Source organism: Condylostylus longicornis, unplaced genomic scaffold (genome assembly GCF_029603195.1).
Source record: "Condylostylus longicornis isolate FDR11 unplaced genomic scaffold, ASM2960319v2 ptg000040l, whole genome shotgun sequence".
Lineage (NCBI taxonomy): Eukaryota > Metazoa > Arthropoda > Insecta > Diptera > Dolichopodidae > Condylostylus > Condylostylus longicornis.
Genome location: NW_026578009.1, coordinates 16,368,602 through 16,383,122, shown reverse-complemented (window position 1 = coordinate 16,383,122; position 14,521 = coordinate 16,368,602). Strand labels below are relative to the sequence as shown.

The 14,521-nt window shown below is 28.7% G+C and overlaps 1 protein-coding gene across 1 annotated transcript in view; it reads left to right on the top strand.

The window, feature by feature from the left end:
• The first annotated feature begins 11,639 nt into the window (after positions 1 to 11,639).
• Positions 11,640 to 14,521, top strand: part of LOC129609842 (uncharacterized) — a 32,224-nt gene continuing 29,342 nt past the window's right edge. Inside the window, exons 1-5 of the mRNA XM_055521968.1 lie at positions 11,640 to 11,679; positions 11,977 to 12,270; positions 12,364 to 12,405; positions 12,469 to 12,907; positions 12,996 to 13,278. Of these exons, the coding sequence (XP_055377943.1) occupies positions 11,640 to 11,679; positions 11,977 to 12,270; positions 12,364 to 12,405; positions 12,469 to 12,907; positions 12,996 to 13,278 (1,098 nt within the window). The remainder of the gene's footprint in view (positions 11,680 to 11,976; positions 12,271 to 12,363; positions 12,406 to 12,468; positions 12,908 to 12,995; positions 13,279 to 14,521) is intronic.

Here is a 14,521-nt window from a genome sequence, read left to right as displayed (position 1 = left end):
AATTAAACAAATAATTAGTTCCTTTGAAATCTAATACCTTTTGAGTAATTTATTTTAAAACTTCACTTTGAGTTAAATACCTTCTACAATAAACACTTTTAGCCATAAATTATTGTTAATTATAAACTACAATTCATGCACGTATGTATTTGGAGTTTATAATACATGCGAATAAAACGCGTGACTGTAGAATGAGTTAACACCAATACTAACGTATATAGGGTAATACGTATTGCATACGATTTCTATGCGAAAAGTCTCAGGTTCGAACCCTGCAAAATGCGATTTGCCAGATCAACTTTTTTTATTGATAATTTTATTTTTTTTTAAAATAAAATTAAAAAACCTTCACCCTTACCAAATCAATATCAGCGAGTTTCCGTTCTAAAAATTTTACCCTACTTTTTACCTAAAAAGTTTAATGCAATAGAATAACATTATCTTATAAAATTTTACCCTAAAAATATATTGTCAAGGAGTTTAATGTAAACTTATGTTTTGCTTTCTAATACATGTTGCAACAGATCCCGAAAAGAATGCACAACTAAATTCATATGTACACACTTATTATAAAACAATGTAGATTTTATTAAAACAATTTTCTTAAGAAAGTTTTCATTTTTTGTTCTAACTCACACTTCCAAAAATGAATTTATATACAATATTAATACTTCCAAAAGTAAGTAAAAAATTACCCCTACAGGATGTAAAACCATTTTGTAAAAAACGGTTACAAAACATCTTGGGAGGGGGTGAAGGGGGAGGCCGGACGGGTGGAATCCTTGCTTTTTCTGGGACCCTAGAGGCAAAATTCTACCTAATGCCTTTTGTCCCATGTCTCTAGCCCTTCTAGAAGTACCCGTACTTTTTACCACCTGAGAAGTAGCTATATATATATAATGTAAAATATGATGGTTTTTGATGAGTTATACGATATATGAATAAAATATAGAATTATTAAGGGAAATTCAAGGTACTGCGTAGCCTAGTGGTTAGCGTGGTAGTCTCATAGCCAGAAGGTTATTGGATCAATGCTTGCCTGGATGTTGTATTTTTCTTTTTTTGGATTATTTTAAATTTTTTTTTTTTTATTTTGTTTAAATTTTGTGTTTTATTTTTTTTTTAATATATAACTGATAAATGTTATATAAAAGTTTAAAGAAAATTTCCAAAAAAATATTCTTATAATAGTTTGGAAAAATTCGCAAAAATTTTAAGTACATAAATATGTATGTAGTATGTATATTTTTTTTAAAGCTTACTGAGTAATTTTTTTTAAGCTTTCTATATGAATTTAATAATATTCAAAACTGTAGAATAAATAGAAATAAATTTTAAACGCATAATTATTATATCATGGGGGTAAACTTACAAAAATTAATTTCTCAAATAAAGAAAAGGTTTAGTCAAAAACAAAATAATAATTTATGTATGTAAAAATATATGTAAGTATGTATATATGAATACATGTGTGTATGTATATATGAATGTATTAGAATCGAAAATTTTGAAATTTTGCTGTTGGAAAAATTATAAATAAAATTATAAATGCAAATATACATAATTATGAATGGATACCTGTTTTTTTTAAACTGTGGGTAAACATATAGGATTGAATTTTAAACATAAAGAAAAGGTTTAGTCAAAAACAAAATAATAATTTATGTATGTAAAAATATGTGTATGAATGTATATATGAATATATGTGTGTATGTATGTATATATGAATGTATTGGAATTTAGCATTTTTTACAGGTTTTCGCTCGAACAATAAAAATTAAACTTTTAGGTAGATACATACGTACATAAATTGTGTATGTATATTTTTTTAAAGCTTGCTGACGAAACATAATATTCAAAACAATAACAAATGAAGCATTAATATTCAGTTGCCACAAAACATCTGATGTCTTTTATAAAATCTGACATTTATTTAAGTTTATTTCGATTTTTCGAAATTAAAATATATGTGAGATCATTGCATTTTCAAATATTATTTATTTCTCGGTTTGTGTTTCTAATAATAAAAATAACGTAAAACGTATCATTTATTTCTTGGTTTGTGTTTCTAATTATAAAAAGTATAAAAGAAAAACCTGCTTTTGTTATACAAAAATTTTTTCAGAAAATCTTAAAATAGAGCTATTTCGGGGCTAAAAAGTTCCAATGTCAGATTTTTCTGGGACCCTGGAGGCAAAACTCTATCTAATGCCTTTTGTTCCATGTCTCTAGCCCTTCTAGAAGTATCCGTACTTTTTACCACCTGAGAAGTAGCTATATATATATAATTAAATTTTAAACAACACCTGGTGTCAAAAATTAAAATGAATATTATAACTGGGTACAAGAAACTGGAATATATGAAACAATTTTATTTTGTATAAATTATTTACTAAATTGCTAGAAGTACAACTTAACAGCGTAAAATTAGATTTAAGAGCAGTAACATAACAGTCAAAATATAAACAGTCAATAAATGAAATTTGATAAAAAGGGATTTATCATTACTTTTTAGCATTTCTTTTTTAATTTTCCTGAAAATTTGCTAAAAAAAGTGAATGAAATAGGCTATAAAAAACACTGATTGAACAATTATAATGATCAATTTGCAGCAAAAAATTTGTTTGGGTCGGTGGGGATGGGAAGAGGTCCTAGTTACGTTCGTTTTCGAGCTATAGCCTATTAACAAATAAAATTTTTCTGTATATAAATATATGTATGCTTATAATTTCGGAACCAGGCAACATATAGCAACAACTGCATGTTTTTAAAGCATTTACATATTTTACTGGCGAAAGTATAAGAGGTAGAGGAAAATGTTACTTGGGTTAACTTTTAGACGCACATTATCTGGAAATTTTAGAGCTATGGCTCAAATCAAACTGATTGTAAGACAGAAAACAAAGAGCAATCAATCGCTTATAAAACAATGGTAAATTAAAAATATAATTCATTCCATCAAAAATATAATTATTTATTTTAACTCATGCAATTTACTCTTGATTTCGACCATTATGTTAACGCCTCTTTCAATATTTTTGTTTCTCATTCTAAATATATGCAATCGTTTGAAATATTTTGGTATATGAATGAAAGGCTTAATTAATCTAACAGACTTTTTTGAAATAGCATCTTCACTTGTTGACGAGAAGACTGCTACTTTGCAAACAATTGGCGAGACTTTTTCAGAGACTCTTAGAGACTTTTTTTAAGCCAAATATAATCAGGAATCAGAAGAGAAGAAATTTCCTTTGGATCTTATTCAGTAATCTAAATTGAATGACATTTTAGTAATCATTTACAAATTTTAAATATTTTTTTATTTTATAAAAGTTGTTGCTAGTTTTTTCAAGTTTTTGAAAGGGGTCTTAATCTTTGATAGATCATTGTAAATTTATAATTACTGTTGTTGAAATATGCATGATTTACTACGTACTTGGAATGTTTAATGCTTAGTTTATAAATGTTTAAGATATGAAAAATGATATGAAAACAATAAGCTAGATGTGACTACTTTCTTTTTTGAAAAATTAAAAATGTGCACATGCACACTTATATTTTAACAAACATGGTAAAAAATAATATACATATTATTTACAATATTTTGTACTTATAAGTAGTTGTCTAAAATTATAAATTTCTTTGCTTTGTATTCTTGCATTGAAGAACAAGAATCTTGGGCACGAAATAAAACGATATTAATTTATATTTCATTTAAGAAAGTGCACCACATATTTACATGCTCTCTGCTTGAATTTAAACTAGAAAAGACCAATGAGGTTACCTAAATTAATGCAAGATAGCTGCATATCTTAAAAAGTGTTAATGAAAATAATTTGAAGAATATCAAATTTGATAAGAGGATCGGGATGTTAACTAATTGCACTTTATGTAAACTAAAAGCTCCCGTACTTTTATGAGTGTTGTGCATTTCAAACCAATTAAGGTCAACTAAAATTCACCATGTTTATTGAGAGAAAATCAATGCCCCAATTATAAATTCATATTTATTTTTTTTCAATTATAGTTTATAAATAATTTTTTACAGTTTAGGTTGGCTCTTAAGTTTCTATAAATCAACACATATCTTTAACAAATTTTTTGATTTATAATTCTTTGAAAGAAGACATTATATACTAACTTGAAAATGTTAAAAAAATTTATTTTCTATTTTTTTATGATATACATACGAGTACATTAGACGTTGTGAAACTAAAGAAAAAGAATATAGAAACATAAATATGTACATACATACATAATGTACAATACACAATTTTCAATTTCAATTATATCTTTGAGCAACAGGATAAGGATGTAATAACATAGAGAACACATTTGTACTTATATTGCAAAATTTTTTGATATGGAATTCAATTTCATTTTTATGCAAGTTTGGTATACAGAGAAAGTCGTTCTATTTCAGTACATATGTACGTATATACTTACTTAAATATAAGTATATGTATGTATTTTAAGTAAATATAAGTATATGTATTAAATATAAATGCATATAATGTGCTAAGGCGTTTACAAGGAATTCAAACTCTTAGAAAATAAAATACTGCTTTTGTTATAAAAATTCGTCAAGGACAAATAGTAAAATGTCTACAACCTTGTCATTGCATACAGCATATTGAAAGATATACATATTTTCAAGTGAAATGAGAAATATACAGGACAAAAATGCGAAAATGGAAGAGAAATAATTGCAGGAAAAATGAAATTGAAAAAAAAGAAAAAACAAAAAATTAAAGGAAATTGTAGAAAAAAAAGTAATTTTAAAATTCGTTCCTTCCGTCAAATTCATCTTTACAAAAAGGTAAGCATGGTTTACGTTTCCTCTGTACTTCATTATACCCGTACGAACGTATGTTCGAAGGGTATACTAAATTTGCAAGAAATAACGGTGTTAGATATAGACTCAAGTATATGTTTTTGATCAATGTCAAATCCTGAGTTGATTTAGCTTTGTCTGTCCATCCGTCCGTCCGAACGATAACTCAAAAACAAATTGAGCTAAGTTCACCAAATTTTCACAAATGATTTATTGTAGTAAGTGCCAGAACCCTATTTAAATTGGACATGATCGGGGTACCGGTTCGGGTAGCTGCCATACAACTTCAAAATTTATTTGGCTATATCTCAGAAACTATAAAAGTTGTGGTATTGAAATTTCACACAAACGAATATATTAGTAGGGCCAGTGTGTCTCATAAAAGTCGTTGAAATTACTTGGCTCCTTCTGGTACCTGCCATACAACTTCAAAAGTTATTTGGCTATATCTCAGAAACTATAAAAGCTGTGATATTGAGATTTCACACAAGTGAATATATTAGTAGGGCCGATGTGCTTGATAAAATTCGATAAAATTCCTTGGCCCTTTCTGGTAGCTGCAATACAACTTCAATAGTAGTTTGGCACAACCAGTATTTTGAAAAACACATAGTACTGAAATTTTGCATATATTAATATGGTAATACGGCAACTTAAAGTCATAGTCTGCCCCATAGTTAGTTATGGCACATTAGTTATTCGCACATAGGATAACAAATTCGTACGGGTATCACAGAAATAATGGTCTGAGATATAGACATCTACATTATATAATACAACCCAAATCTGATGGCGCAACCATGAAGTATTTTCGCTTATATTCTTTATGTTATGGAAGAATAACATAGAAAAAGAAAACGAAAAAAAACGAAAAAAAAAAGATTTGTTGCAGAAATTTTTAGTACTTTTCCAAAAATTTTTTGCAGTGAAACCATAAGCATTTTTCAAATTTTGCAAACGCAAAAAGGCAGTGGCTTGCATACTTTACAAAAATAAAATGGCCGTTCAAATTTGCAGTTATCTAAAATCCGTTTTTTCCAAATTTTTGATGTCGTTTTTCTTCTAGACCTCAGCCTGTAGGAGCCTGAAATTTATAGGCTTTTAGACACTAATAAATACTTTATTTCGTTAGAAGAAAATATTTTTCCATCCCCACTCCCTCTCAAGTTATCGTCTCTTGAAATTTGTAAAATTTGATTTTTTGACACCATATATTTCTGAAACCACAAGCTTTTTCAAATTTCTAAAAACGCAAAAAGCTAACGGTAAATTCCATGAAATTAAAAACTATAATTATTTTTCTTAACTCACACAATTAACCCTTAAAATTGAGCATTATGTTAACCTCACTTTATACTAATTTTTGCTAAATTTCAAAGACTGCATAAATCGTTCATCCTAAACGAGTGCAATTCTAGAAATAGTTTCGTTTATGAATGAAAATAATTTTAATAGTGTTGTAGATATACATAGACTGTATTAGCAGTATTTTCAGCTGTTGAAGGGAAAAGTGCTACAATACAAACCATTGGTTTGGCCCAACTTTATTTTTGTGTTATGTTTATTTTGTCGTAAGTTTAATAAGCCTGTTACGCAGCGCAGAGGCGATAACATTCGTTTTTGTATAATTTATTCTTAATATTATTATTTTGTTAACTATTTTCTGCAAAATGAATAAAATCAGCAAAGAAATATAATTCTTGTATGAATCATATTAATGCATATGAAATAAAGTAACACTCAAAAGTTTTTTAAATCCCTGCACTTCGTGAAGGGTATAATCACTTTGGTATGGAGTTTGTAACCACTTGAAGGAGTCGTCTCCGGTATGGACATGTATATATTCTTGTCCGTCCGTCCGTCCAATCGCACGATAACTCAAAAACGAATAATGCAATCCACACCAAACCTTTACAAGTTTTTTCTTTTGTGCCAATGACGGCTGCTATTGTAATTGGATCAATTCAGAAAACGTGTTCGGGTAGCCATGCAACTCCGAAAGTTAATTTTAAATATTTGGAAAAATATTAAAGCTAGATTCATGAAACTCGGCAACAGATTCATGATGTCAACATTTTTTAAAACTTTAAAATTACTCATGAATTTTTTAAAAACATCAGAGCTCGGAAACCGAAGAAGGGGGAATTTGTTATCATATCCATGAAGCTAATTGATGGAATTTCTTAACATTAAAAGTTTGAGTTCTGTTCGCTACCGAAACTAACTGAAAAATGGGCCTCTGATAAGAGCTAATATTTTTCCAGGTATGTTAAAATGTGTGAGGAGTATTTAAAAGGCATTTTCGTAGTCTCATGCAACATTTCAGCTAATAAACTAGACAATATCTTGCGGTCATGTGTTAAGTTTATATGTTATTTATATGTTAAGTTATATTACATCTGTATATTTAGCTTCATTATACCCGTACGAACGTATGTTCGAAGGGTAAACTAAATTTGCTTTACCGTTTGTAACGCTAAGAAATAACGGTCTTAGATATAGACTCAAGTGTATGTTTTTGATCAACATCAAATTCTGAGTTAATTTAGCTTTATCTGTTTGTCTGTCCGTCCGTCCATCCGTCTGTCCCAACGACAACTCAATGAGCTAAGTTCACCAAATTTTCACAAATGATTTATTGTAATAAGTGGCAGAACGCTATTTAAATTGGGCATGATCGGGGTACCGGTTCGGGTAGCTGCCATACAATTTCAAAATTTATTTGGCTATATTATGAGATATATCTCAGAAACTATAAAAGCTAAAGCTAAAAAGAAATTTCACACAAGCAAATATATTAGTAGGGCCGATGTGCTTGATAAAATTCGTTAAAATTTCTTGGCTCTTTCTGGTAGCTGCCATACAACTTCAATAGTAGTTTGACACACACAGTATTTTGAAAAACACATTGTGCTGAAATTTTGCATAAATTAATATGGTAATACGGCAACTTAAAATCATAGTCTGCCCATATTCAGTTATGGCACCTTTATTCGCACATAGGAAGCAAATTCGTACGGGTATCACAGAGTTGACAAGGTCAGCTCTATTTTTTCTCGTTTCAATATAAATTTATTCTCGCAGAGTATTACTAACTTATTCATACTAAATAATTCATGCACATTGTACTGGTACTAGAGCCAACCGACAATCCATAGAGAGATGAACTTTGTATTTTTGTTTTGAAACTTCAGTTCATGCTCATTTCAAATCATTATTTATTGATTTGCTATAATGAGCTCTGTTGGTATATGGATGTAATGTTTTATATTTTGCGAGCCAACGACAAGCCTCATCTAAGTTTTAATTTTCCTTCCTTTATTAAATGAATTACTAATGTACATGCATTCATATTTTAACACTTTGAGTCTCAGTTACCAGTGAGCAAACCTAAAATGCCAAAAATGGTGAACGTAAGAAAACCTATATGCGTTGAATCGTTGCTCAACATACGAATAAATAACGACATTATAAGTAACGCAGAGACAAATTTGATTTCTCCGGAAAAAAGTCTAAAACTTTATATATGTAACTCTTTTACTTATACATATACTTAGTTTCTCTGAGTTGTAGAATTGCCCCTGTGATATAGGGACTTAAAGTAAGTCACCATAGGTGAGCACGGACTCTAAGAAGTCTTTTAGAATTTTTTTTAAAAATTTGTTTTCAAAATATTTAAATTAGTGCGATTCGCAATATTAAAAATATACATATAAAAAACCATATATAAGAAACCAGGAGTATACCTGTGAAACAGTATGGCAATCAACATACAGCATTATTAAATTAAAATCGTTCGTACTTGCATCACAGAGTTGACACAATTTGTTTTCTCGTTTACCTATTCTCGTTTTTTTATTAAACTTAATAATAGCTTCAAATTAAAGTTAAAGATTTTCGCATACACCTATGTATATAATAACCTATATAAAAAAAATTACAGACCTATATAATAATATACACCTATAATATTTGCATGTCGTAATGGTGTTTCGTATACGAATCTAAAATAACAAATAAAATTAAACAAATTTAAAAAGCATTTAAACAGGCGTGTTTCTTTTAGGGGTATGTTTAAATAACAGCCTTTATGTAGAAGAATTTTGGGCTTGTTATATGAACACTCATTTCTGTAACCGATTTCATATTTTTGTAGTAGACGTCAAGACCTTAATATATAAATTCTTAGGTTAAATTTCACTCATACATAACAGCATTTCCTTGCTTCATTATTTTCAATAGTTTAGAATATTATACTCGTATACCTTCAAAAGGAACACACCCAACATGTATCAGGAAGAATAACACTTATGACACAAATAGAATAATTATATTAAAAAGTTAATTTGAATTTGTGGCAGTTCTTTAGTTTGAGAGATACGAGTATGGAGCAAAACGATGTATAAGCTACTTGCTTAATAAACAATTTCTGTACATATTATTGATATTAAAATATACACATATTATGTGTATATTTTAATACGAGTATCAATAATATGTTTTTTTTGCTTTTTCATAAATTATTTTCTAAAATGATAATAAATAAATTCGCGATCGGTATCTCACCGAAGAAAGTCGTGAAATTTTGGATTACATTTACTATTATTGAAAAGTTGTCATATTCAATAAATAACTATTCACTATTGTGTTACTTAATAAATTGAACTATCTTTGATATAATTTGCACTGTAGATTGCACATTATAAGTGTAAAATTCATATATACTATAAAAAATCGGATGTTCTGTAGTGCTGGTGGTAATTTACCACATGGTTTCAGCACAAAAAAACGATGATCCAAATAATATAAAGGATTGTATTAAAACAAGCAGAAAATCATCCCTTAAGAGCGCAATGTCAGCTAAAAATGCAACGAAAAAATTAGCACAAGCTAATAAAAAACTGTTGCAAGATAATTCATCTTTAAAAAAGCAGTTGCAAAAATTACAAAAGCAGGTTGATGAATTAATTTCAAAGAATAATTCTGACGAAAATATTAATCAAAAGACATCCAGCTCCTATGTTCCTAGCGTTGGTGATATGGATCTTGATTTTGGTGAGAACTTATGTTCGGATAAACTATCCATTGAAAATGAAGTGGATTTTGTTGAAGTCCTACGAAAGAAAAATAAAGAAAAAAAAAAAACCAAACCAAAACATCCGGAAATGAAAACAATTCTACACTTACGAATTCAATTTGTCAAAACATAGCAGGTACATCAAATTCCAGCAACATTAGCAGCAATAACACCAGCAATAATGTAAACAACAACAACAAAAGAAACAAAAATATTCCACCTATAATTGTTGAATCGGAAGATTTACCTACAATAAAAAAACTAATCAAAGGCCAATTAAAAATAAATAATTTTTTGATAAAATCAACAAATAAAGGAAGACACACGATATATACACAAGATATTGAAACTTTTAAAACTATTTTTGAATTTTTAAAACAAGCTAACGTCGAGTGTTTTTCTTATACACTAAAATCTGAAAAACCTATTAATCTAACACTGAAAGGTTTACATAATGACTACGCACCTGACGATATACTAAAATTACTTAATGAATTAAAAATTGATAATGTCACTTTTAAGAAAGTTCTCCGTTTGAACACAAAAAAAGCAACTCTTGAAAATAAAAAGTTGCCAATATACATCGTGCAAGCGGGACACGACAGCAATGTGTCAAGTATATTTGCCATAAAACATCTTGAAAATCAAATAGTAAAATGGGAAAAATTAAAAAAGAAACCAATCGCTCAGTGCACTAGATGTCAGCGTCTTAACCATTCAGCCTACAATTGTAATATGGAGCCTAGATGTGTTAAATGTGGGCAAAATCACTTGGCAGTTAATTGCAGTTTATCTAAGAATAGTCCAGCTGATAAATTATTCTGCATTTTATGTAATAAATATGGTCACCCTGCTTCTTATCGTCAATGTCAAAACTATGTTCAAAGAGAGGAGAGAATGCAAACACAACATAAAAACAAAATTACAAAAGCTGTAAATAAGGTAAATAATATACAGAACTATGTTAACTCAAATTTATCATTTGCTAATGTAGTTGCTGCAAATAATAAAAATAATATTAATAATCTAGGTAATAATAATACGAATAGCAATTTATTTACAAATGTTGCCTCTACTACTGGAATGAACCCGGAAATTACATTACAGAGTGTTATGTTAATTTTAACAGGTTTAAATCAAAATTTCACCACTTTATGTGAACGCTTTAATCAATTAGATAAAAAGGTTAATGGGATTTCTGAGAGAGTAGATTTTCTTATGGAGAATATCCATGACTAAAACAACTCCAAATAAACATAATATTAAGTTAAATTCTATTAACGTAAATTCATGTCGATCGCTTGCAAAACAATTTTCGTTGATTGACTTTCTTTCTAAAAATAATCCAGATGTTGTTGCCATGATAGACCAACAGTTAATATAGGAGGTGGTACTGCTTTACTTGTTAAAAAAAACATAAGATTTGAGCAAATTGATAATTCTAATTTTACGTCGTTTCAATGTCTGGAGGTTTGTGCAATAAAAATACTTGTATAAGGCAATAATTTTCTATTTATTGTATCAATTTATGCATCTCTTAGAAATACCGAAACTTTTCAAAATGAATTTTGCAGAATGCTTGAAATTTTAGGTTTTGACAAATATAATAATTATTATGTGATTTGTGGAGATATTAATGCAAAACATCAAGATTGGGGTAATTTACAGCATAATGCCCGTGGAAAATTCTTAAAAAAATTTCTCGACGAAAAAAAAATTTTATATAGAATGGCTTTATATGCTTCAGATTTACCTTCTTTTCCTAAAAGTAATTCATTTTTGGACTTGATACTGGCTGATGCTAGACTTAACTTAAAAACATCTACTATGGGGAAATTAGAAACGCTAATTTATGACAGCGACCACTTGGCTATAAACTTGGCTAGAAATTCTTGTTCGAACTTCCAGAAATTCATAATCATTATCTATACAATAGGGTGAATTGGCACAAATTCAAAAAAAATATAGATATGTAAACAAGTACTACTAAACAATGATATTAGGGAATTACCTAATAACAAAAATTTAACAAAATTCGAAATAAATATGTTTTTAAACAAAATAGAGCAAATAATTCAAAATGCCATTCGAATTGAGATTCCTGTTTTCAATCCCGGAAATAACGGTACCGATTTGTACTCCAATGCCATTTTGTGTAGATTAAGAAAATATAAAAGTCAATTACTATCTGCAAAATATGCCTTACTTAAAAATCTTCCAGATAGAAATCATCAAACAATTATAAGAACTAGCGTACTTCTTAAAAATGTTAGTATTTTGATTAAAGAAAATTTGAAAATTTCGATTAGTAATTACTGGAAAAACAGAATAAAAAATATTAAAAGCAGTAACAGTAAAAGTATGTTTCCTGAAATTAGAAAAATTTATAAAAAATATAATTGTGAAAACTTAAAAAAATTAATTATCCCTAACGATAATACTAATATATTAGTTAATGCTGGTGTTAATCTGAATTTATTGGAAAAACATAGTGGTAATTTTATAATTGAAAATACTGATGATTTATTAAATACTATGGCATCACATTTGTCATTAGTACATCCCGAAACTGCCTATAGAAATTCTGCGATTGCTAATAAAGTTGACTCTGCGATTTCTAATTTCAATACAATAACGCAGGAGTACGAATGCAATGAAATATCACTAGTCGAATTCAATAACGAATTAAAATCAAATAAAATTTCCAGTTTGCAAAACAAAGACAATTATTTCACAACTTTAGAGGACTTAAAATCAATATTTTCTGGTCTGAAAGGCAAAATCTCTTCGGGAATTGACGGAATACCTAATTTGGTATTAAAAAACCTGCCTGATTCAATAATTGAGAAATATTGTATTATTTTTAACAACTGTCTGAATCTCAGTTATTTCCCTGAAATATGGAAAAAAGCAAAGGTTGTAACAATAAAGAAACCGGGTAAAATTTCTATCGATCCTAGTAGTTTCAGACCAATAAGTCTCTTGCCTAATTATAAGTAAGGTTTTTGAAGTAATAATAAATAAATACCTAACTGAGGAATCGGAAAGAAGGAATGTAATACCTATGAATCAATTCGGCTTCAGAAACAGACATAGTACAATCCATGCAATGACTAAATTGTCTTCTGATATTTGTTGGCATATTAACGATCAGAAATGCGTGGCGGCATGTTTCGTGGACCTGGAAAAAGCCTTCGACACGGTTTGGTTGGATGGCCTAATATATGGATTAATAGGATATGGTTTTCCCTTATACCTGATCATATTAATAAACAATATGATTCGCAATAAAACTTTTAGAGTAGTTTCCAGTAGAGGAAAGTACTCAAAAGAGTTTGCAGTTTTAAGCGGTCTCCAGCAGGGCACTGTAAACTCACCCATTTTATTTAATATATTTTCATGCGGACTACTGGATTCCTTAAACAACAGTTTAGGGCTAAATCACAGTATAGCTTTCGCGGATGACCTAGCAATTTATTCAGTGAATCACGATCCAAATATTGCACGATATATGTTGCAAAAACTGTTTGACAAAGTTGTCTCATACTGCAATGACTGGAAATTAAAAATCAATTACAATAAGTGTGTAACCGTTCTTTTTAGAAATACTACAAACAAGGCAAACTCCAAAATTAGAAGGGATTGGAAAAACGTTTTCTTAAAGGCTCCAGATAATACTTATATAAAAAATTGTAAATCCTTCAAATACTTAGGGGTTAATTACCACTATTTATACAAGTTTAATACGCATTGTCAGAATCAATTATCTAAAGCTAGTAAGGCATTTATGAGTTTAGCTAAGTTGTTCTATTCGAAGGTTCTCTGTAATAGAGTGAAAATTATTTGCTACGTGAGCTTTATTAGACCTATTCTTACATATGGTTGCCCAATTTGGTTTAACATAAGTGCTTCAACAATGGAAAAATTTAGATTGTTTGAGCGTAACTGTTTAAGAGCTTGCACGGGTCTGAACAGAACGCCTGAGTCAAATTATATTCAATACTACTCCAACAAAACTCTTTATGATAGTGCAAATATTACGAGAATAGATAATTTTATCTTACAACTGATACGTAACCACATTCTAAGAAGTACTCAGATAACAAACAACTCACTAATAAACCATGCATGGTTTCCTGACGTGGATTACATAAGATCTACATTAGGTTCTGGCTTCATTCCACCAGAGGCTTTCTTGTTTTTAGATGAAAATAATTATTTAGAAAATTGCTCTAATTATATTCCAATACTTTACCATTACATTAGAAATGCAGCAAATAAAAAAATACCTTTAGATTTAAATAACCTAAGCTTAGAAAATAATGAATATTTTAAATATGACAAATATATTCCAAATTTAAACAAACTTATTAATTATAATAAAACATATTTTTGGAGAAATTAGAGTAAGTTAGGTATAAGATAATTTTATTCTAGTATATGTAAGTTTAGGGTAAGTTTATTTTAGTTATTAAACATTATATTATAAAAGTTGCTTTTTTTATAAAAACTTTTTAGCAACACTAAATAAATAATATCTGAATTCAATGAATTCTAACATTTTGTACATAAAATTTGTAAATATATTAACAAAAAATGAATTATTAGCT